General features: G+C 55.6%; 1 protein-coding gene across 1 annotated transcript; it reads right to left on the reverse strand.

Moving 5' to 3' along the window:
* RAB11B (RAB11B, member RAS oncogene family) lies at positions 2,665-14,377 on the reverse strand. The gene is made up of 5 exons (NM_001244875.1): positions 13,944-14,377; positions 6,284-6,479; positions 5,051-5,244; positions 4,580-4,660; positions 2,665-3,714 (listed from the first exon to the last, which is right to left on the reverse strand). Exons 1-5 carry the CDS (start codon positions 13,981-13,983, stop codon positions 3,569-3,571), a joined length of 657 nt encoding a protein of 218 aa, NP_001231804.1. The 5' UTR covers positions 13,984-14,377; the 3' UTR covers positions 2,665-3,568.

Consider the following 15,722-nt stretch of genomic DNA (forward strand, 5'->3'; position numbering starts at 1 on the left):
ACACAAGAAGTGGAATATCCATACAACGGAATAGTCTTCAGCTTCAAAAAGGAAGGATATTCCTGCTGTATAGCACATCGAACTATATCTAGTCACTTGTAATGGAACACAATGGAGAATAATGTGAGAAAAAGAATATGTGTGTGTGTGTTTGTGTGTGTGTGTATGACTGGGTCAATTTGCTGTACAGTAGAAATTAACACAACACTAAATCAACTATAATGGAAAAAAATTAAAATCTTAAAAAAGAAAAAATAGGCATTCCCATCGTGGCTCAGCAGAAACGAATCCAACTAGGAACCAAGAGGTTGCGGGTTTGATCCCTGGCCTGTGGGTTAAGGATCCTGCGTTGCTATGACTGTGGCGTAGGCGGGTGGCTGTAGCTCCAATTAGACCCCTAGCCTGGGAACCTCCATATGCCGCAGGTGCAGCTCTAGAAAAGACAAAAAGACAAATAAATAAATAAAATAAAATTTTAAAAAAGGAAGTTCTGATATAGGCTACAACATGGAGGAACCTGGAGGATATGATGCTCAGTGAAATAAGCCAGTTACAAAAGGACAAATGCTGTCTGATTCCACTCATAGGAGCTCCCTAGAGGAGTCAATTTCATAGAGACAGAAAGTTGGTGGCTGAGAGGGGCTGGGGGAGGGAGAATGAGGAGTAAGCAATGGGGACAGTTTTAGTTTTGCAAGATGAAGCATTCTGGAGATGGATGGTGGTGACTGTTGTACAACAATATGACATTTAATCATACTTAATGACACTGAACTGTACACTTACATGGTTAAGATGGTAAGTTTTATGTGTATTTTGCCATTAAAAAAAAAAAAAGACTTGGCATTCCCTTCTGGCACAGTGGGTTAAGGATCTGGCATTGTCACTGTTGCAGCCCAGGTCACTGCTGTGACATGAGTTCGGTCCCTGGCCTGGAATCTTCCACATGCCACAGGTGCGGCCAAAAAAATTAAAATGATAAGAGTTCCTGCTCTGGCACAGCGGGTTAAGGAACCGGCATTGTTGCGGCTGTGCATAGGTCATAGCTCTGGCTCAGATTTGATCCCTGGCCTGGGAACTTCCATATGCCTCTGGTGCAGACGAAAAAGAGAGGGGAATAAAAAAAAAAGCATCCCTGGACTGTGACCTCCATGGGGACACAGTCATATCAGTCACATCACTTTTTTTCCGGCCATGTTCTGGGCATGTGGAAGTTCCCCAGCCAAGGATTGAACCCACGTCTAAACTGTTCCAGCTCCTTAACCTGCTGTGCCACAAGGAAACTTTCTGGGTTACATCATACTTGTTCTTAGGTATGTGCCCCAGGTCTGGCCAGTCATGGGAAAATTTGATCTTCTGACTGCTTGAAACCCTTTGGGTTTACCTGGCTGTCCTGATGGTCCCTTCCACCAGACCTCCAGCTCTCCCACAGTTGGCCTTGGCCCAGATACTCCTTTGGCCTGAAGCACACAGCCTGACTTTTTTTTTTTTTTTGATCTTTTTTTGCTATTTCTTGGGCTGCTCCCCCGGCATAAGGAGGTTCCCAGGCTAGGGGTCCAATCGGAGCTGTAGCCACCGGCCTACGCCAGAGCCACAGCAACGCGGGATCCGAGCCGCGTCTGCAATCTACACCACAGCTCACGGCAACGCTGGATCGTTAACCCACTGAGCAAGGGCAGGGACCGAACCCGCAACCTCATGGTTCCTAGTCGGATTCGTTAACCACTGCGCCACGACGGGAACTCCACACAGCCTGACTTATTCCACCTCCCATCCAAACAGACCCCTGCAGCTCTGAGCTCTTCTGGAGGGGTGGGTGTCTTGGTTTGCCCATCCCTCCCAGCAGGGTGGTCTTAGCTTGGAGGGTGAGGATCCCCTTCTTTGGTGGCTCTCCTAGAAGTCAAGTGTATAACCAGCTTCAGCCAGAGGCTGCAGCTTCATCTTCTTTCCTTTTTTTTTTTTTAGGGCAATACGTGTGGCATATGGAAGTTCCCAAGCTAGGGGTCAATTCGGAGCTGCAGTGGCTGGCCTACACCACAGCCACAGCAACACGGGATCTGAGCCACATTGCTGTAGCTGTGGCGTAGGCCAGCCGCTGCAGCTCCAGTTCGTCCCCTAGGCTGGGGAACTTCCATATGCCGCGGGTCTGGCCCTAAAAAGACAAGAAAAAAAAAAATTTCAGTCTGGGATGGAGAGAGGAGCTGGGGTGGGCCTGGCATGGCCAACCTCTCTGGGTGAGCCTCTCCTGCATTCCTTTCCAGGACCCCAGGTTAGGAGACAGCCAGCTAGGCAGTAGATGAAAGCAGTGAGTCCCAATCAGGGGGGCTGGAGGATGGAGAGCAGTGGGCACATACCACCCCTCCCCAGGGGGCACCCTCAGGTTTTAGGGTTGGCTGTCCTTGGACCGGTGAGTTAACTGCCCATGCCCCAGCCTTCCCTCTCTCCTTGCCACAGGGCAGCAGGGAGAGGATCCACCCAACCACCCCCCTACCCCGGTTCCCCCGTGGTCAGCACAGGGGGCTCCATATAGTCCTGGTTGGGAGCTGGGGCAGACAGTCTCCCAGCTCCCAGGAGGGCTGAGCCAGGGCGGTAGGCGTTTCCCGTGAGGGACCCTGGCTCGGGAGCGCCCCCTGGCGGAGAGAAAGAAGACAAAGGCGCAGCGGCAGGTTTCTGTACAGGAAGTCGGATTATACATTTTAGTAACCGTGAGAGAGAAAAGAGGCATGGGGCAACAGTGCAGGGGCCACAGGGAGGAGAATAAGAGATCGAGAGCTAGGGTTTGGCGTAATCTTACAAAGTGTATAAAGAATCTGTGTTTCTCTACAATAACAAAAAAACCAAAGGCTACAAGAGCGGTTGTATATACAAAACACGGAGATATTGCTTCACTGGCAAACAGGTTCCTGACCAGACAGGGAAACAAGACAGAGGGATACAGGGTGGGGTGGGGTGGAGAGCGCGCTGCGTGCAAAAAGGAGGGCAAGGTGGTGGGGGGGGGGCTGTCTTCTCTCAGCAGAAATCTACAGGCAGGAGCTGGAGTCGCGCACGCACGGGTGAGGTCGGTTGAAGGCGCGTGTACGATGCTGGCTGTGCGCGGGAGAGCGGGATGCCGAGAGCCGAGAGTGTCCGCCTGCCCGGTCCCTGGCGCCTTAAGCTTCGGGCTTCAGCCCGGAGTGGGATTCTGTGTGGGAACCGGGGGCCAGCTGAGCCAACGGGCCAGAGAGGGATGGCGGCGATTGCTCCCTGGAGTCTGCCGTGGAAAACTGGAGAAGATTGCTCGGTGTGCCCATCCTCCTTGCCTCTGGCCGGGCCCCGTCCATCCTGCCACCCTCTCCGCCACGCCGAGATGCCCACTGGGACCCAAGGAGAGCAGGTGCAGCAGCCGGGGCTTCTAGCTTTCCTTGGGCAGGACAGGAGATGCCACTCGACTCCTGTTCTTCGTGCGGAGCTTGATGGGAGGGCGGGAGCCAGTCACAGAGGGGCAGAGAGGGAGGGGGCAGGGAGGACAGCTCGGAGAGGGGTGGGTAGAGGACGAGGACGTGCACGCACGCTCAGCCCAGGCGCTGGGCGGTCACAGGTTCTGGCAGCACTGCAGCTTGTTGGGTTTCTGTCCGTCGGTGGTGGGCGGCACGCTGATGTCCACCACGTTGTTTCCGGGGGACTCGTCGTGTGCTGCACGGTCTGCAATCTGCTTCTGTGACACGATGCGGTAGATCTCTGCAATTGGGGGTGGGGAGGCACAGGTGAGTGCGCTGTGTGCCCCGGGCCTTACATACCTCCCCGACTCCCGCAGGACTCATCTGGTGGTCACCTCCTCAAGGGAGCGCCCCATGCTAAGCTGAAGCCCCTACCCAAGTCTCCCACTGGGCCCCGTGGCGCAATGATGGAGGCGGGTTCCTGAAGGCTCCCAGCCAATCCCCAGTGCTGGCTGTGTACTCTGCCACATCTGTTTGCAGAAGTGCCTCTTATCCCAAGCCACTGGTTCTTTAAGAATCAGAGGCTCCAGAGTTCCTGTCGTGGCGCAGAGGAAATAAATCTGACTAGGAACCATGAGGTTGTGGGTTCGATCCCTGGCCTCGCTCAATGGGTTAAGTGTCCGGCAATGCCATGAGCTGTGGTGCAGATCGCAGACCCTGCTCGGATCGCATTGCTGTGGCATAGGCCAGCAGCTGTAGCTCCTAGCCTAGGAACCTCCTGGGAACCTCCATACACTGAGGGTGGGGCCCTAAAAAGACAAAAAAAAAAAAAAAAAAAAAAAAAAAGAGGCCCCTCCTCTCAGAAGAAACTCCCCCAAAGCCCAGGGACTCTGGGCCCCTGAGGCCACCTGCCTGCCCAGTTGACCCTGCTGGCTGTTTCCTAATGGAGCCGTGGCAGGGCCCACTTATAGGAGCTGGGTTGAGAGGGTCTCTGAGTGCCAGCAGGGCTGGAACCTGGCCTAATGCTGTGCAGCATGCCACGTTTGTCCTCACATCCAGACTGAACAGCCGATGTAATGAAGTTCAGGGGCTGCGCTCTAGAGCATATGACCAGTGTGGCTGATGCCCTGCCCATGCCCACCCTCTGTGACCCCTGCTGTGACCACCTGTGAGGATATTCTTGAAAGCTTCCTCTACGTTGGTGGAATCCAAGGCTGAGGTCTCAATGAAGGACAAGTTATTCTTTTCTGGAAGAGAGAACATTGCCGAGATGAGCTGGCTGGGGGGCAGGGGGAAGCAGGGGTCGGGGCGCGCTTCCTTGCATCCTACTGGGGAACTTGCCTGCCTGCCGGCTCACCTGGCCCAGGAAAGGTAGGGCTGTGGCCAAAGGGGTAGGCCTGAGATGCCCACTCCTCGGGGAGGGGAGGCTGGCTCTGCAGCCATGGGCACAGCCAGAGGAAATGGCATGCACCTGGTGTGGGGGAGCTGCTTGCCTTCCAGATGCTTCTGTGACGTATTGGTCAGAGTCCTGCTCTCAGGAGTGTGGCCCCTAAAGGTCCTGGCCAGAGCAGATGGGCCGGAGTGACACCCAGCAGCCCTCTGCCCACCCCTCTGGCCCCGCGGCAGCCTGTGCTCACCTGCAAAGGCGCGGGCCTCGTCCGTGGGCACGGCCCGCAGGTGGCGCAAGTCGCTCTTGTTGCCCACCAGCATGATGACAATGTTGCTGTCGGCGTGGTCCCGCAGCTCCTTCAGCCAGCGCTCCACGTTCTCGTATGTCAGGTGCTTGGCAATATCATACACCAGCAGCGCACCCACTGCACCACGGTAGTATCTGTGGGTAACGGGGGCAGGCGTGAGCCCAGCCAGTGCCCACAGGGGTCTCTCAGTCCCAAGCGGTGGCTGTTCTGTGTGTCCTGAGGCCCCAGCAGGGAATTTGGGGTCTGAGGTCAGAAGACACCACCAAAAGGGAAGGAGGAGGAGGAGTTCCCATTGTGGCTCAGCAGGTTAAGAACCCAACTAGGATGCATGAGGATGCAGATTTGATCCCTCATCTCACTCGATGGGTTAAGGATCCAGCATTGCCATGAACTGTGGTGTAGGTCAAAGATGCACCTTGGATCTGGTGTTGTTGTGGCTATGTAGAGGCCGGCAGCTGCAGCTCCAATTTGACCCCTAGCCTGGGAATCTCCATATGCCAAGAAAAAAAGGGGGGAGAGGAGAAAACAGTGACTGTGCAGGGAAAGGGCCACTGCTGGGCAGAAGCTCTAGTGCCTACCCCGACCATCAAGGAGATGGATGGACACACATCCACCTGAGGGATTAAGGAGCTGGGAAGGTGACCAGGCCTCAGTGGAGGGAATCCAGAAGACAGCAAGTGACTAACAGAGAATGGCCAGGGGGTTGGGAGGGTCAGGGAAGAGGTGGCCCGAGGAGGTCCTGATGTCTGGGTGGCCACAGGGAGGCCAAGAATGCCAGGACTGCCTGGGAGGCCAGAGTGGGTGTGAGACAAGGTGTGAGCACCGAGGAGAGCTGATGGAAAAGGAGGGTTGGGGACACAGTCTGGCAGGGCGGAGGGAGCAGGCAGGCTGGGGAGCAGGCAGAGCGGAGTGGCACAGGTCAAGCCTGATCAGAGTGCAGCCAGCAATATGGCAGTGCCTCAGTGGGACTTCAGGGGTCAGAGAGGCTGTGGGACATAGCGTGGCCAAGACTGGGCACTGGTCTTCCCGAGGGTCCCATAGCTCTCGGGGGGGGGGGTGTCTTGTCCCTCCACGCTGGGCCCCCTGCTCTTGGGAGTGGGCTCTTCCCTTCTCCCCATGCCCAATTCCTACCAAGCTTTTGGGGCCCACGGCCTCCCTGGCCCCGCCACTCACGCAGAGGTGATGGCCCGGTAGCGCTCCTGGCCGGCGGTGTCCCAGATCTGTGCCTTGATGGTCTTGCCGTCCACCTGGATGCTGCGGGTGGCAAACTCCACGCCGATGGTGCTCTTGCTCTCCAGGTTGAACTCGTTGCGGGTGAAGCGGGACAGCAGGTTGCTCTTCCCCACTCCCGAATCCCCGATGAGCACCACTTTGGGGGCAGGGAGGGATACAGGTGAGGCTCCTGGGCCAGGGGCGGCGGGGGTGGCAGTGCCCCCAAGCCCAGACCCCACGTCCACCCGCAGAACCTTCACAGTGGCACCCTGGGTGCTATAGAAATGTGACCGCCAATGACAGGGCAGAGTTGGAGCTGTCCTGGGGCCCCTCACCGAGGTGCCCCATCTCCTGGTGCAGAAGCGAATGGGGTCGTTCAGAGCAGGGCTGGCCCCAGATGAGACACAGAGACCCTGGCATCCAGACAGAAGGGAGCCTGAGGACCCGTCCACCCTGGAACGTCACAGCAGCCTAGTGACCTGGGCAGCCAGGCACACCTGAGAAAGCTGCAGGGCTGGGTGACCTAGAGCAAGTCACTTAACCTCTCTGGACTGCCTTTTTCATATGTATGCAAAGTAAGACAATAACAAGAGCCACCTCAGGAGGGAGCACAAGGATGCATGAGATTAGAACTCTGCCAGCATCTCTTATGCTAAGACAGGCAGGGGGCAATTATGGCTCTGCCAGGTTCTTCCTATGAGACTTGGTCTTTGGAGCTTTATTTTTCTTTTTAGGGCCACATCTGCAACATGTGTAAGTCCCCAGGCTAGGGGTAGAATCAGAGCTGCAGCTGCCAGCCTATGCCACAGCCACAGCAACGCAGAATCCGAACCTCATCTGCGACTTATGCCGCAGCTTGCAGCAACAAGCTGAGCGAGGCCAGGGATGGAACACGCATCCTCATGGATACTAGCCAGGTTCTTAACCCACTGAGCCACAACGGGAACTCCAAAAAGCTTTCCCTTGATAAGAAATTTTATGTGTGTGTGTGTGTGTCCAGATTCCCACCACTTCTTACCACCTTCACTGCTCCCCCCACCCCCAGCCACTGTCACTTCTGTCCGCAGTGCCAGCCTCCTCCCAGGTGCCCCTACATTTAATTTCTTCAACCAACAAGCTGTATTCCCCTTGGCCACCAGAGGGCGCGTGTGAGCACTCTGAGAGCTTCCCATCCCTCTTCTTCCTACAGTCCTCTCCCACCTCCAAGGTCATCCCCTCAGCCCCCAACGCTGAGCATGACCCGCCCCTGTCCCCTCCCTGCCCTCCCCTCCTCCCTCTCTTCCCCCGGACTCACTCCCCCCTCGCTCCAACCACACAGACCTCCTCCCTGGGATTAGAGAGAGGCATATGCATGCTACCCTTTGCCTAGAATGTTCTTCCCCAGGTACCCACTCCTGCTCTCCTTTGTGGTCCCTCAGATGGCACTTGATCAAGGAGGCCCTCCCTGCCATCTTCTTAAAATCCCACTCCCCCTCCCCTGCCTTTCCTCCATAGTTCACCCCACCTTCACACTCGCCAGATTTCTTTCTTTTTTTTTTTTTTTTTGTGGTTATTCTGCCTCAAGGGCAGGCATCTCGAACATGTCTGGTTCCCTGCTGTATTCCCAGGGCCTGGCCTAGTGCCTGGCGCACAGGATGCACCTGATCAACGCCTGTCAACGAACAAACAAAGGCCTAAGTGGCCGACGGAGCTTCCCCGGGCCCACCTCCCCCCAAATGGAAGGTGCCTGGGTCACCATCTTTGGACCACAAGTAAGGAAGGGGCAGGCCAGGCAGCCCCCAGGACCCAGCACCCTCTCCGGATTGGCTGCTTTAGAGCCAAGAATAACAAGCACAGAGTTCCTGTTGTGGCCCACCGGTAATGAACCGGACTAGTATCCATGAGGATGTGGGTTAGATCCCTGACCTCTCTCAGTGGGTTAAGGATCCAGTGCTGCTGTGAGCTGTGGTGTAGTTCACATTTGCAGCTTTGATTCGACCCCTAGCCTGGGAACCTCCATATGCCGCAGGGGCAGCCCTAAACAAAAACAAAAACAAGCATAAGAAGAGTATTCAATGAGTCTCTGCTGAGAAAGCTCTTTTTTTGGCCACGCCCATGGCATGTAGAAGTTCCCTGGCCAGGGATCAAACTCATGTCATGGCAGTGACCTGAGCCACAGCAGCAACCATGGGACCCTTAACCTCTAGGCCATCAGGGAACTCTGAGAAAGCTCTTGATGGGCCATCACCTCACATATACATCACATGACCTGTTTTACAGATGTGAAACTGAGGTGTGGACAAGGGAATGACCAGCCCAAGACACATGATGAGCAGGGGCAGAGCAGGGGTTTGGCCCATACATAGCTGCAGGCTTGGTCCTACCTCCCAACCAAACTCACCAAGCAGTAATTTGCTCAGGGCCACCTGGCTGGAGAGTGGCCTGGCAGGATGTGAATGCAGGTTTTCTGGGTGTAGGGCTACACTGAGGGGTCTGGGTCAGCCTCCTCCTCTCATCACTTGGGGCATCCTGACCTCTTAGAGTAGCTGGCAAACTCCTGTTCATCCCTCAAAACCCCTGCGTTCAGGCCCCTCTTCTCCCCTCAAACCACCACGTGGCCTAGCCCATGACACCTGTGACCACAGTGCCAGTGTCCTCTCCTGACACCGTGGCCACCCAACATAAGAATTCCAAGTTGAAAGAGAAAGGTAGCGGGACACAGGCCTTTGCTCAGGGCCAGTCTCCAGCCAGGTGGCCCTGAGCAAATTACTGCTTGGTGAGCTTGGTTGGGAGGTAGGACCAAGCCTGCAGCTATGTATGGGCCAAACCCCTGCTCTGCCCCTGCTCATCATGTGCCTTGCGCTCGTCATTCCCTTGTCCACACCTGGTCAAGGGCCCAGGGCTCCCAACTATGCTGGCAGGGCCACAACTGGGCTGACTGCAGGGCCCACCATCCACACCCCCCAACCCCTCACCTCCTTCCCATGCGACTGCAGGAACCTGGCCAAAGCCAGGGAGGTTTGCACACAGTTCCCGTGATCTCAGAAACACAACAGGAAGTGAGGAGGAGGGCTCTTCTGGGTCCTCTTTGCCCCATCAATTCTGCCCTGTCCCAATCAACAACTTCCTCAGCCCCTTAGGCTAGGCCCAGCCCTAAAGGCTTTGTTTTGTTCTGTTTTCTTTTCTTTTTAAGGCCGCACCCAGGCATATGGAGGTCCCCAGGCTAGGGGTCTAACTGGAGCTGCAGCTGCCGGCCTATGCCGCAGCCACAGCAATGCCAGATCTGAGCCCCGTCTGCGACTGATACCACAGCTCATGGCAACACCAGACCCTTAACCCACTGAGCGAGGCCAGGGATGGAACCTGCATCTTCATGGATACTAGTCGGGTTCTTAACCTACTAAGCCACAATGGGAAGCCCCCCAAAAGGCTTTGTTGACAGATGTTTACATCATCATGTACAGTTGGTGACACTCAAATCGGAGTGACAAAGACCTCCAGCCCAAGGTCACCCAGTGAGAACAGTAGTGGCCAGAGCAGAAAAAGGGCCACCAGCCACTGCCCAGACAACAGCGGGCAGGCAGGGCTGCTCCTCCCAGTCCCTAGCACATGGTGCCCAAGGCACAAGTGGCCAGGGGGCAGTGGCCGGGCTGGCTCTGTGTGCAGCCTGGGAATGAGAATGGCATTGTCCAAGGCACAAGTCATCTGTTGTCTCGGGGAAAGGGTCCTTGAGGACACAGCCCCCAGATTTCCACAGAAGTCAGTGGCATCACCGGCAGGGAAATGGTCCCTCTGGGCATGTCACTTGGCTGGGACAGCAGGCAAGCTGGCACCTCTTTGAAGCCCTTAGTTCTACGGCCTTCCTCAGGAGGGGGCACATCTGGGGACCACCCCCTGACATTCAGTGGCCATTGAGGGGCACTGGCTCCCCTACCCCAGGCAGATCCCAGGCTCCAGGAACAGGTGGGGGTGGTGATCAGGCCACAGCTATTCCCTGGGGAAAACTGGAAAGGAGAGGACAGGTGCCCCAAACCAAGGCACAGGCACAGTTGCCGTTCACAATGGGGGAAGCTGGTGGGCTTGGGTCCCAGACCGGTGGGCCTGGTGGGACGCTGCCCTGGCTGGAGAGCCAGAAGGCTGCCTTAGGAGCACTTGGCAGAGAGGACTGAGCACTGAGGCTGGCCTGTTCCCTGGGAGCTGGCTGTCACTCTCTCCTTATCCCCTTCTCCCAAAAGGATGCCTAGATGGGGTAGGGGTGGCTATACCCCAGCGGCCAGGGGCCTGGGCCATTGCAGCAGCTTCCCACACAAACTATGTCCTCACAGGCCAGGTGGGCTCTGGAAAGGCAGCCTGGTCCATCAGAGGAGAGGTCAGGGCACCACCCAGGGATGGAGCCGCAGGCTGGGAAAATGGCCCTTGGCTGAAAAGGATAAAATGTTAGCAGGATAAATGTGAGGATCTATAATTAGGTCCAAATAAACAACCTCACTCCTGGGGAGGCAGGGGATGACTGGGGAGGAAAACAAAGAGCACGTGAGAAAAGCCCCCAGGGGGATCTTAGCCTTGGCCAGGAAGTCAGGGGAGCCAATGTGTGATGTGGCTGCCAAAGAAAGCAAGTTGGTGGTGGGAGGGCAGGACAGCGGGCAGCCAAGGTCCCGTGAGGGATGGCCCTCCTATGACCAGGGCAGGGCCAGGGGGAAGGTGACTGAAGCCTTAGGGGAGGCTGGGCACAGGGGAAGGGATGGCAGGATCACTGTCCCCTCCCCTTCTGAAGGGCTCCCCCCACCAGGGGGCAGGGCTGGGGAGCTGTGTGATGAGAAGACTGGTCCTTGTCAACCTGTCTGGCACAGCTGTAGACACCTCTCCAGCATCCAGGCCTGACCCACTACAGGCCATGGGGGTCTCAGGAGGTTCTCTGTGCAGGGCATTCATGTTTCTGTCTACCTGCCTTAGGTATGGCCCATGCATGTATGGCGATGGTACAGGCTTGCCTGACTGCTGGCTTCCTTCCTTATTTGCCAGAGCCAGATAGAGTTTTCTTTTCCTATTTAAGTAAGTGAAAAATTGAGTGGACTTCCTGACAAACACTAAACGGCGGAGGAGCGGGGGGTAGGGGGACAGGGGGATTGCTCTCGTCATGGGAGCCCTGGAATACAAGTTCGATCCCCAGTCCAGCACAGTGGGTTAGGGATCCAGCATTGCCACAGCTGTGGCTTCAGTTGCAACTGCAGGCTCGGATCTGATCCCTGGCTCAGGAACTCCACATCTCGGGGTGGCCAAAAAAGAAAAAATGAATAAAGATAAGGAGGTGGGGGTTTTTCCAACAAGGCCTAACAGTGAAGATGAGGTCTGAGATGACCAGTTTGGGACCAGTCTTGTGGGTTAAGGCTTTCACTTTCAACCTGGCTTGAGAACGTCAGCAGGGCACCTGCTCAAGAAAAGGAGCCCAGTGGGAGAGGGCAACAGGGCAAGCGGGCACCGCCCCCATGCCAGTTGTCCCAGAAGTGTTTCCAGGAAGAGGACTCCGGAGATGAATCCTGGGAAGCGCACAGCCTGCTCCATTGCCCCTGACCCAGTGATTGTACTTCTGGGAACATACTTCAAGGAAATAACCCAAAGGAAAAAAAGATGACTCGTGCAAATACTTGGAGCTGTGTTATTTGTGACGCAAAAATGTTGAAAATAATAAATGGGGAATGACTGCAGAAACAATGGGAGGAACGCCCCCTGCCCTGGTAGTTAACACATCCAGGTGGGTGCCAGCCAGGACCTAGGAGCAGCTGCCTCAGGGTGGGCTGGGTGGAAACAGGCACCAGCTACAGCAGGACTGGTATCCAGTCCACCTGTCATTAGTTCCCAAAGCCCTGAAAGAGCTTCCTCTGCCTCTAAGTGTCTTTTTTTCTTCTTTTTTTTAGGGCCATATCTGTGCCATATGGAAGTACCCAGGCCAGGGGTGGAAATGGAGCTGCAGCTGCCGGCCTATGCCACAGCAATGCAGGATCCAAGCCAAGTCTGTGACCTATGCCACAGCTCAGATAACACCAGATCTTTAACTCACTGAGTGGGGCCAGGGATTGAATCCGCATCCTCATGGATATTAGTCAGGTTTTTAACCTACTGAGCCAAATGGGAACTCCCTCCTCTGCCTTTAGAGTGAGACCTCAAAGCTCAGTCAGCACCAGGGCCCGGGCCTGAGGCCTCAGCAGCAGTCTACAGGCAGCTCCCCCAGCCTAATGGTGCTGTCAAGCTCTGGGCCTTTGCATGGGGGCTTTCTCCGCCCAGAAAACTCTTACACGTGAATATCCAGGTAGGGACTGCTCCATCCCACCTTCCACATGTCTAGGGTCCCCCAGCCCCAACATGCTGGATGATATCACAGTCAGGGATGGACAGAGACTACACTCCCAGGGATGGCCAAGTTCCCCCAGCGAGGACAAGATGCCAAGAGCCAGCATGGGAGGCACACTCTCATGCAGCAGGCAGCATGGGAAGGGTGTCCTGTGTGGGCCCAGAGATTAGTTCTCAAGGGTGGCCAGCGTCAGCCAGACAGCCCAGCACAAGACCTGGCCAAAGCCTAGGTTGGCACAGAAGGCACTAGAAAGTCAGTGACTCCTGAGCCAGTCCGCTGTTGGCTGCCTGCCCTGCCCTGCCCAGGGGTTACTTGAAGCTTCTAGAGCCCTCTGTCCCCCAGGGTCAGAGAAGATCCTCCAGCAGTTTGGAGGAGGTGGTCTGACAAGCCCAGTCCCAGATCTTGGTCACGGGCTCCCTCAGATACACTCCCTATGTGGCCTGGGTTCAAATCCTGCTCCAACACTTATTAACTGCGCCTTAGTATCCAGGTCCATAAAGAGACAGGATGGAAAATACTGACCTCATTGGCTGTGGTGAGGGTTTCAATGAATTCATGTGTATAAAGTGCTTAGAAAAGTGCAGGTACTTGGATGGTGCTATTATAGTTCTAAAAGTTAAGAGATAATTGTTGCTGTTAAGCACCAGGCCTGGGTCCAGCACACTTAGTATCCCCCCCCACCTCCGACCCCCACAACCCCCAAACGCAGGTACTCCTCTCAATCCAGACTCCCGCACTCCAAACCAGGCTCCATTCAACACCTCAACCCCCATTGTCCGCCCCTCCCTTCCAGGGCTCCGCCCCCAGACGCACTGCCACCAATCAAGGCTCTCCCCTGCCACTCCGTGCGAGCACCGCCCCCACCCGTGCAGCCCAGCCTACTTCTTGGACACGCCCACCACATCCCAGCCCCGCCTCTAAAGGCCCCGCCCCCACCGCTAAGGGCGCTTTCCACCTAGCCCGGCCCGCCAAACGCTGGGACGACCCCGCCCCCTCTGAAGGCCCCGCCTCTAACGGCCTGTCCCACCGCCCCCGGCCCCACCCCCTCTGGGCCCTGGCCCCGCCTCGGTGCATCCAGGGCCCCCAAGCCTCTCTGGGCAGCCTGCCTCGCGGGGCCGCAAACCCTGGCCTAAACTTGATCATGCCCGACCCGCAGTGGCTTTCCTGGCTGCCTAGCCTGCCGGGCGCCAACCCTCTGGCTCCAGTCTGGGGCCAGAGGCCTGGAGTGCAGCCTCGGCGCCTGCCCACCGCTTCGCTGCCGCTCATAGCCCGTCTGTGCCCCACCGGCCGCACCTTTGAATAGGTAGTCGTACTCGTCGTCCCGGGTCCCCATTGTCCTGGCGCTTCCGGCGGGATCGGCGACTCCGCAGCCCCACCACAAACACCCGACGGGGGCGGAGCCGGCGCCGCGCAGAGCGGCGGCCGGATGCCCAATCAGCGGTGGATGGCGTAGCGACCGGCACCCAGAGTAGCCAATAAGAGGCTTAAGCAGAGCCCCCGGGGTGGGCACCGTCGGAGATCCACCTTTTTCGCCCTCGGTCTCCTGGAGAAAGGCGGAAGGAATGCGGACCTTTCTGAAGTGACGGCCTCTTCAGCCTATCAAAGGCTAGATCTGGAAGGCGGGTCGGAAGACCATAAGATGAAACGGATTGACGGAGCGAGTAGCCAATGAGAGGTTTGAATCAGACAGCTCCGGACCACCAGAGGACCTGTCCGGGAAGGGAAATGGGGCTACGTCCAGGTAGTGTTACGCTATTTAACGTCCCAATGACGTCATAGGTCAATGCGCGCGGCTCTTCTGGACGCTCCCCCCACCGCTTGCCCCATAAATGGCCTTTTCCGGGGGGGCGTCTGCTTGGGGACCTTTTCAGCTTAGAGGGAGATCCCCTCTCTCTGGATTGCAGTTTCTATCCCTGCATTGGTGACTCGTTAAGATACCCCTGCCTCAGCTTCCTCCCTTTGTATAACGGAAGAAACTCACCTTATGGAATATTTGGAGTATGATTAGACCATTTACTTAAATACCTACTAAAACAACCATCCACAGTCTGTCATTAAGTCTTTGTTTAACAAATATTTATAAATCCTTCGTGTCATTCCTTCTCTGTCCCCTTATGTTGTTTTATTCCACAACCCCCTCGCCCCCAAGGATTTATCCCTACTTGACGAAGTATTTCTTTCTCCGCCCTGTTAAAAAGCAAAATTCAGGTGAGTACATTTGACGATCTAATAGCCTTTATTAAAAAATTCGTGAGTCAAGTAGCATCTCATCTGTTAAGCAGAGATAGTCCGAAAGGTTGCTCAAAATGGAAGACGTTTATAGGAAGGAGGGTGAGACAAAGAAGTCATGACGAGAGAAAAAAACAAAAGTTCGTTTGGAGGAAAGTAAGCGTTCAGGTAAGGACAGCATCTCATTGGCTAAGCTGTGGTGTCTTCATTGGCTGGGCTTGTTGCTGGGAGGGAAGAAAATCTTTTCTCCTTTAATGAAGTAGTTGCAGTGTCTGTTTGGGAGTGCAAGGTAAGTCTCTTGTGATTGGGGTCTGTAACTGATGTCTTCCTGATTGGGGTCTTTGAGGAGTGGTTGGGCGTAAGAGCTCCCTCTGAAAGCCTTTCCTGACTCCAATTTTAGCTGAGGTTTCCTTTTTAAAATTTTCACAATCTAGGAGTTCCCATTGTGGTGCAGAGGAAAACCCAACCAGTATCCATGAGGATGCTGGTTCAGTCCCTGGCCTTGCTCAGTGGGTTAAGGATCTGGTGTTGTCGTGAGCTGTGGTGTAGGTCGCAGATGTGGCTTGGATCTGGCTTTGCTGTGGCTGTGGCATAGGCTGGCAGCTGTAGCTGGGATTCCCCCCTAGCCTGGGAACTTCCATGTGCTCTGGGTTCAGCCCTAGAAAGCAAAAGATAAAAATAAAATTTTCACAGTCCAGTAGTTTATTTAGTTTCTGTTCCTCACCAACAGAACATCAGCCCAGTGAAGGCAGGGGCTGTGTCTGTGGCAGTCGGTGTTGTGTCCACAGTGCTCAATAAATGATTAATGATAATGTCAGAGTGGGGCTCATGTGCTAATTGTAA

This window comes from Sus scrofa, chromosome 2, assembly GCF_000003025.6.
Source record: "Sus scrofa isolate TJ Tabasco breed Duroc chromosome 2, Sscrofa11.1, whole genome shotgun sequence".
Lineage (NCBI taxonomy): Eukaryota > Metazoa > Chordata > Mammalia > Artiodactyla > Suidae > Sus > Sus scrofa.

Bases quoted from the DNA above. Each gene is read 5' to 3' on its own strand.
- RAB11B (NM_001244875.1), bottom strand. From the start codon at position 13,983: ATGGGGACCCGGGACGACGAGTACGACTACCTATTCAAAG. The intron at 6,480-13,943 runs GTGCGGCCGGTG...CTGCCCCCAAAG, and splicing joins GTACGACTACCTATTCAAAG to TGGTGCTCATCGGGGATTCG. The intron at 5,245-6,283 runs GTGAGTGGCGGG...CGTTACCCACAG, and splicing joins TACCGGGCCATCACCTCTGC to ATACTACCGTGGTGCAGTGG.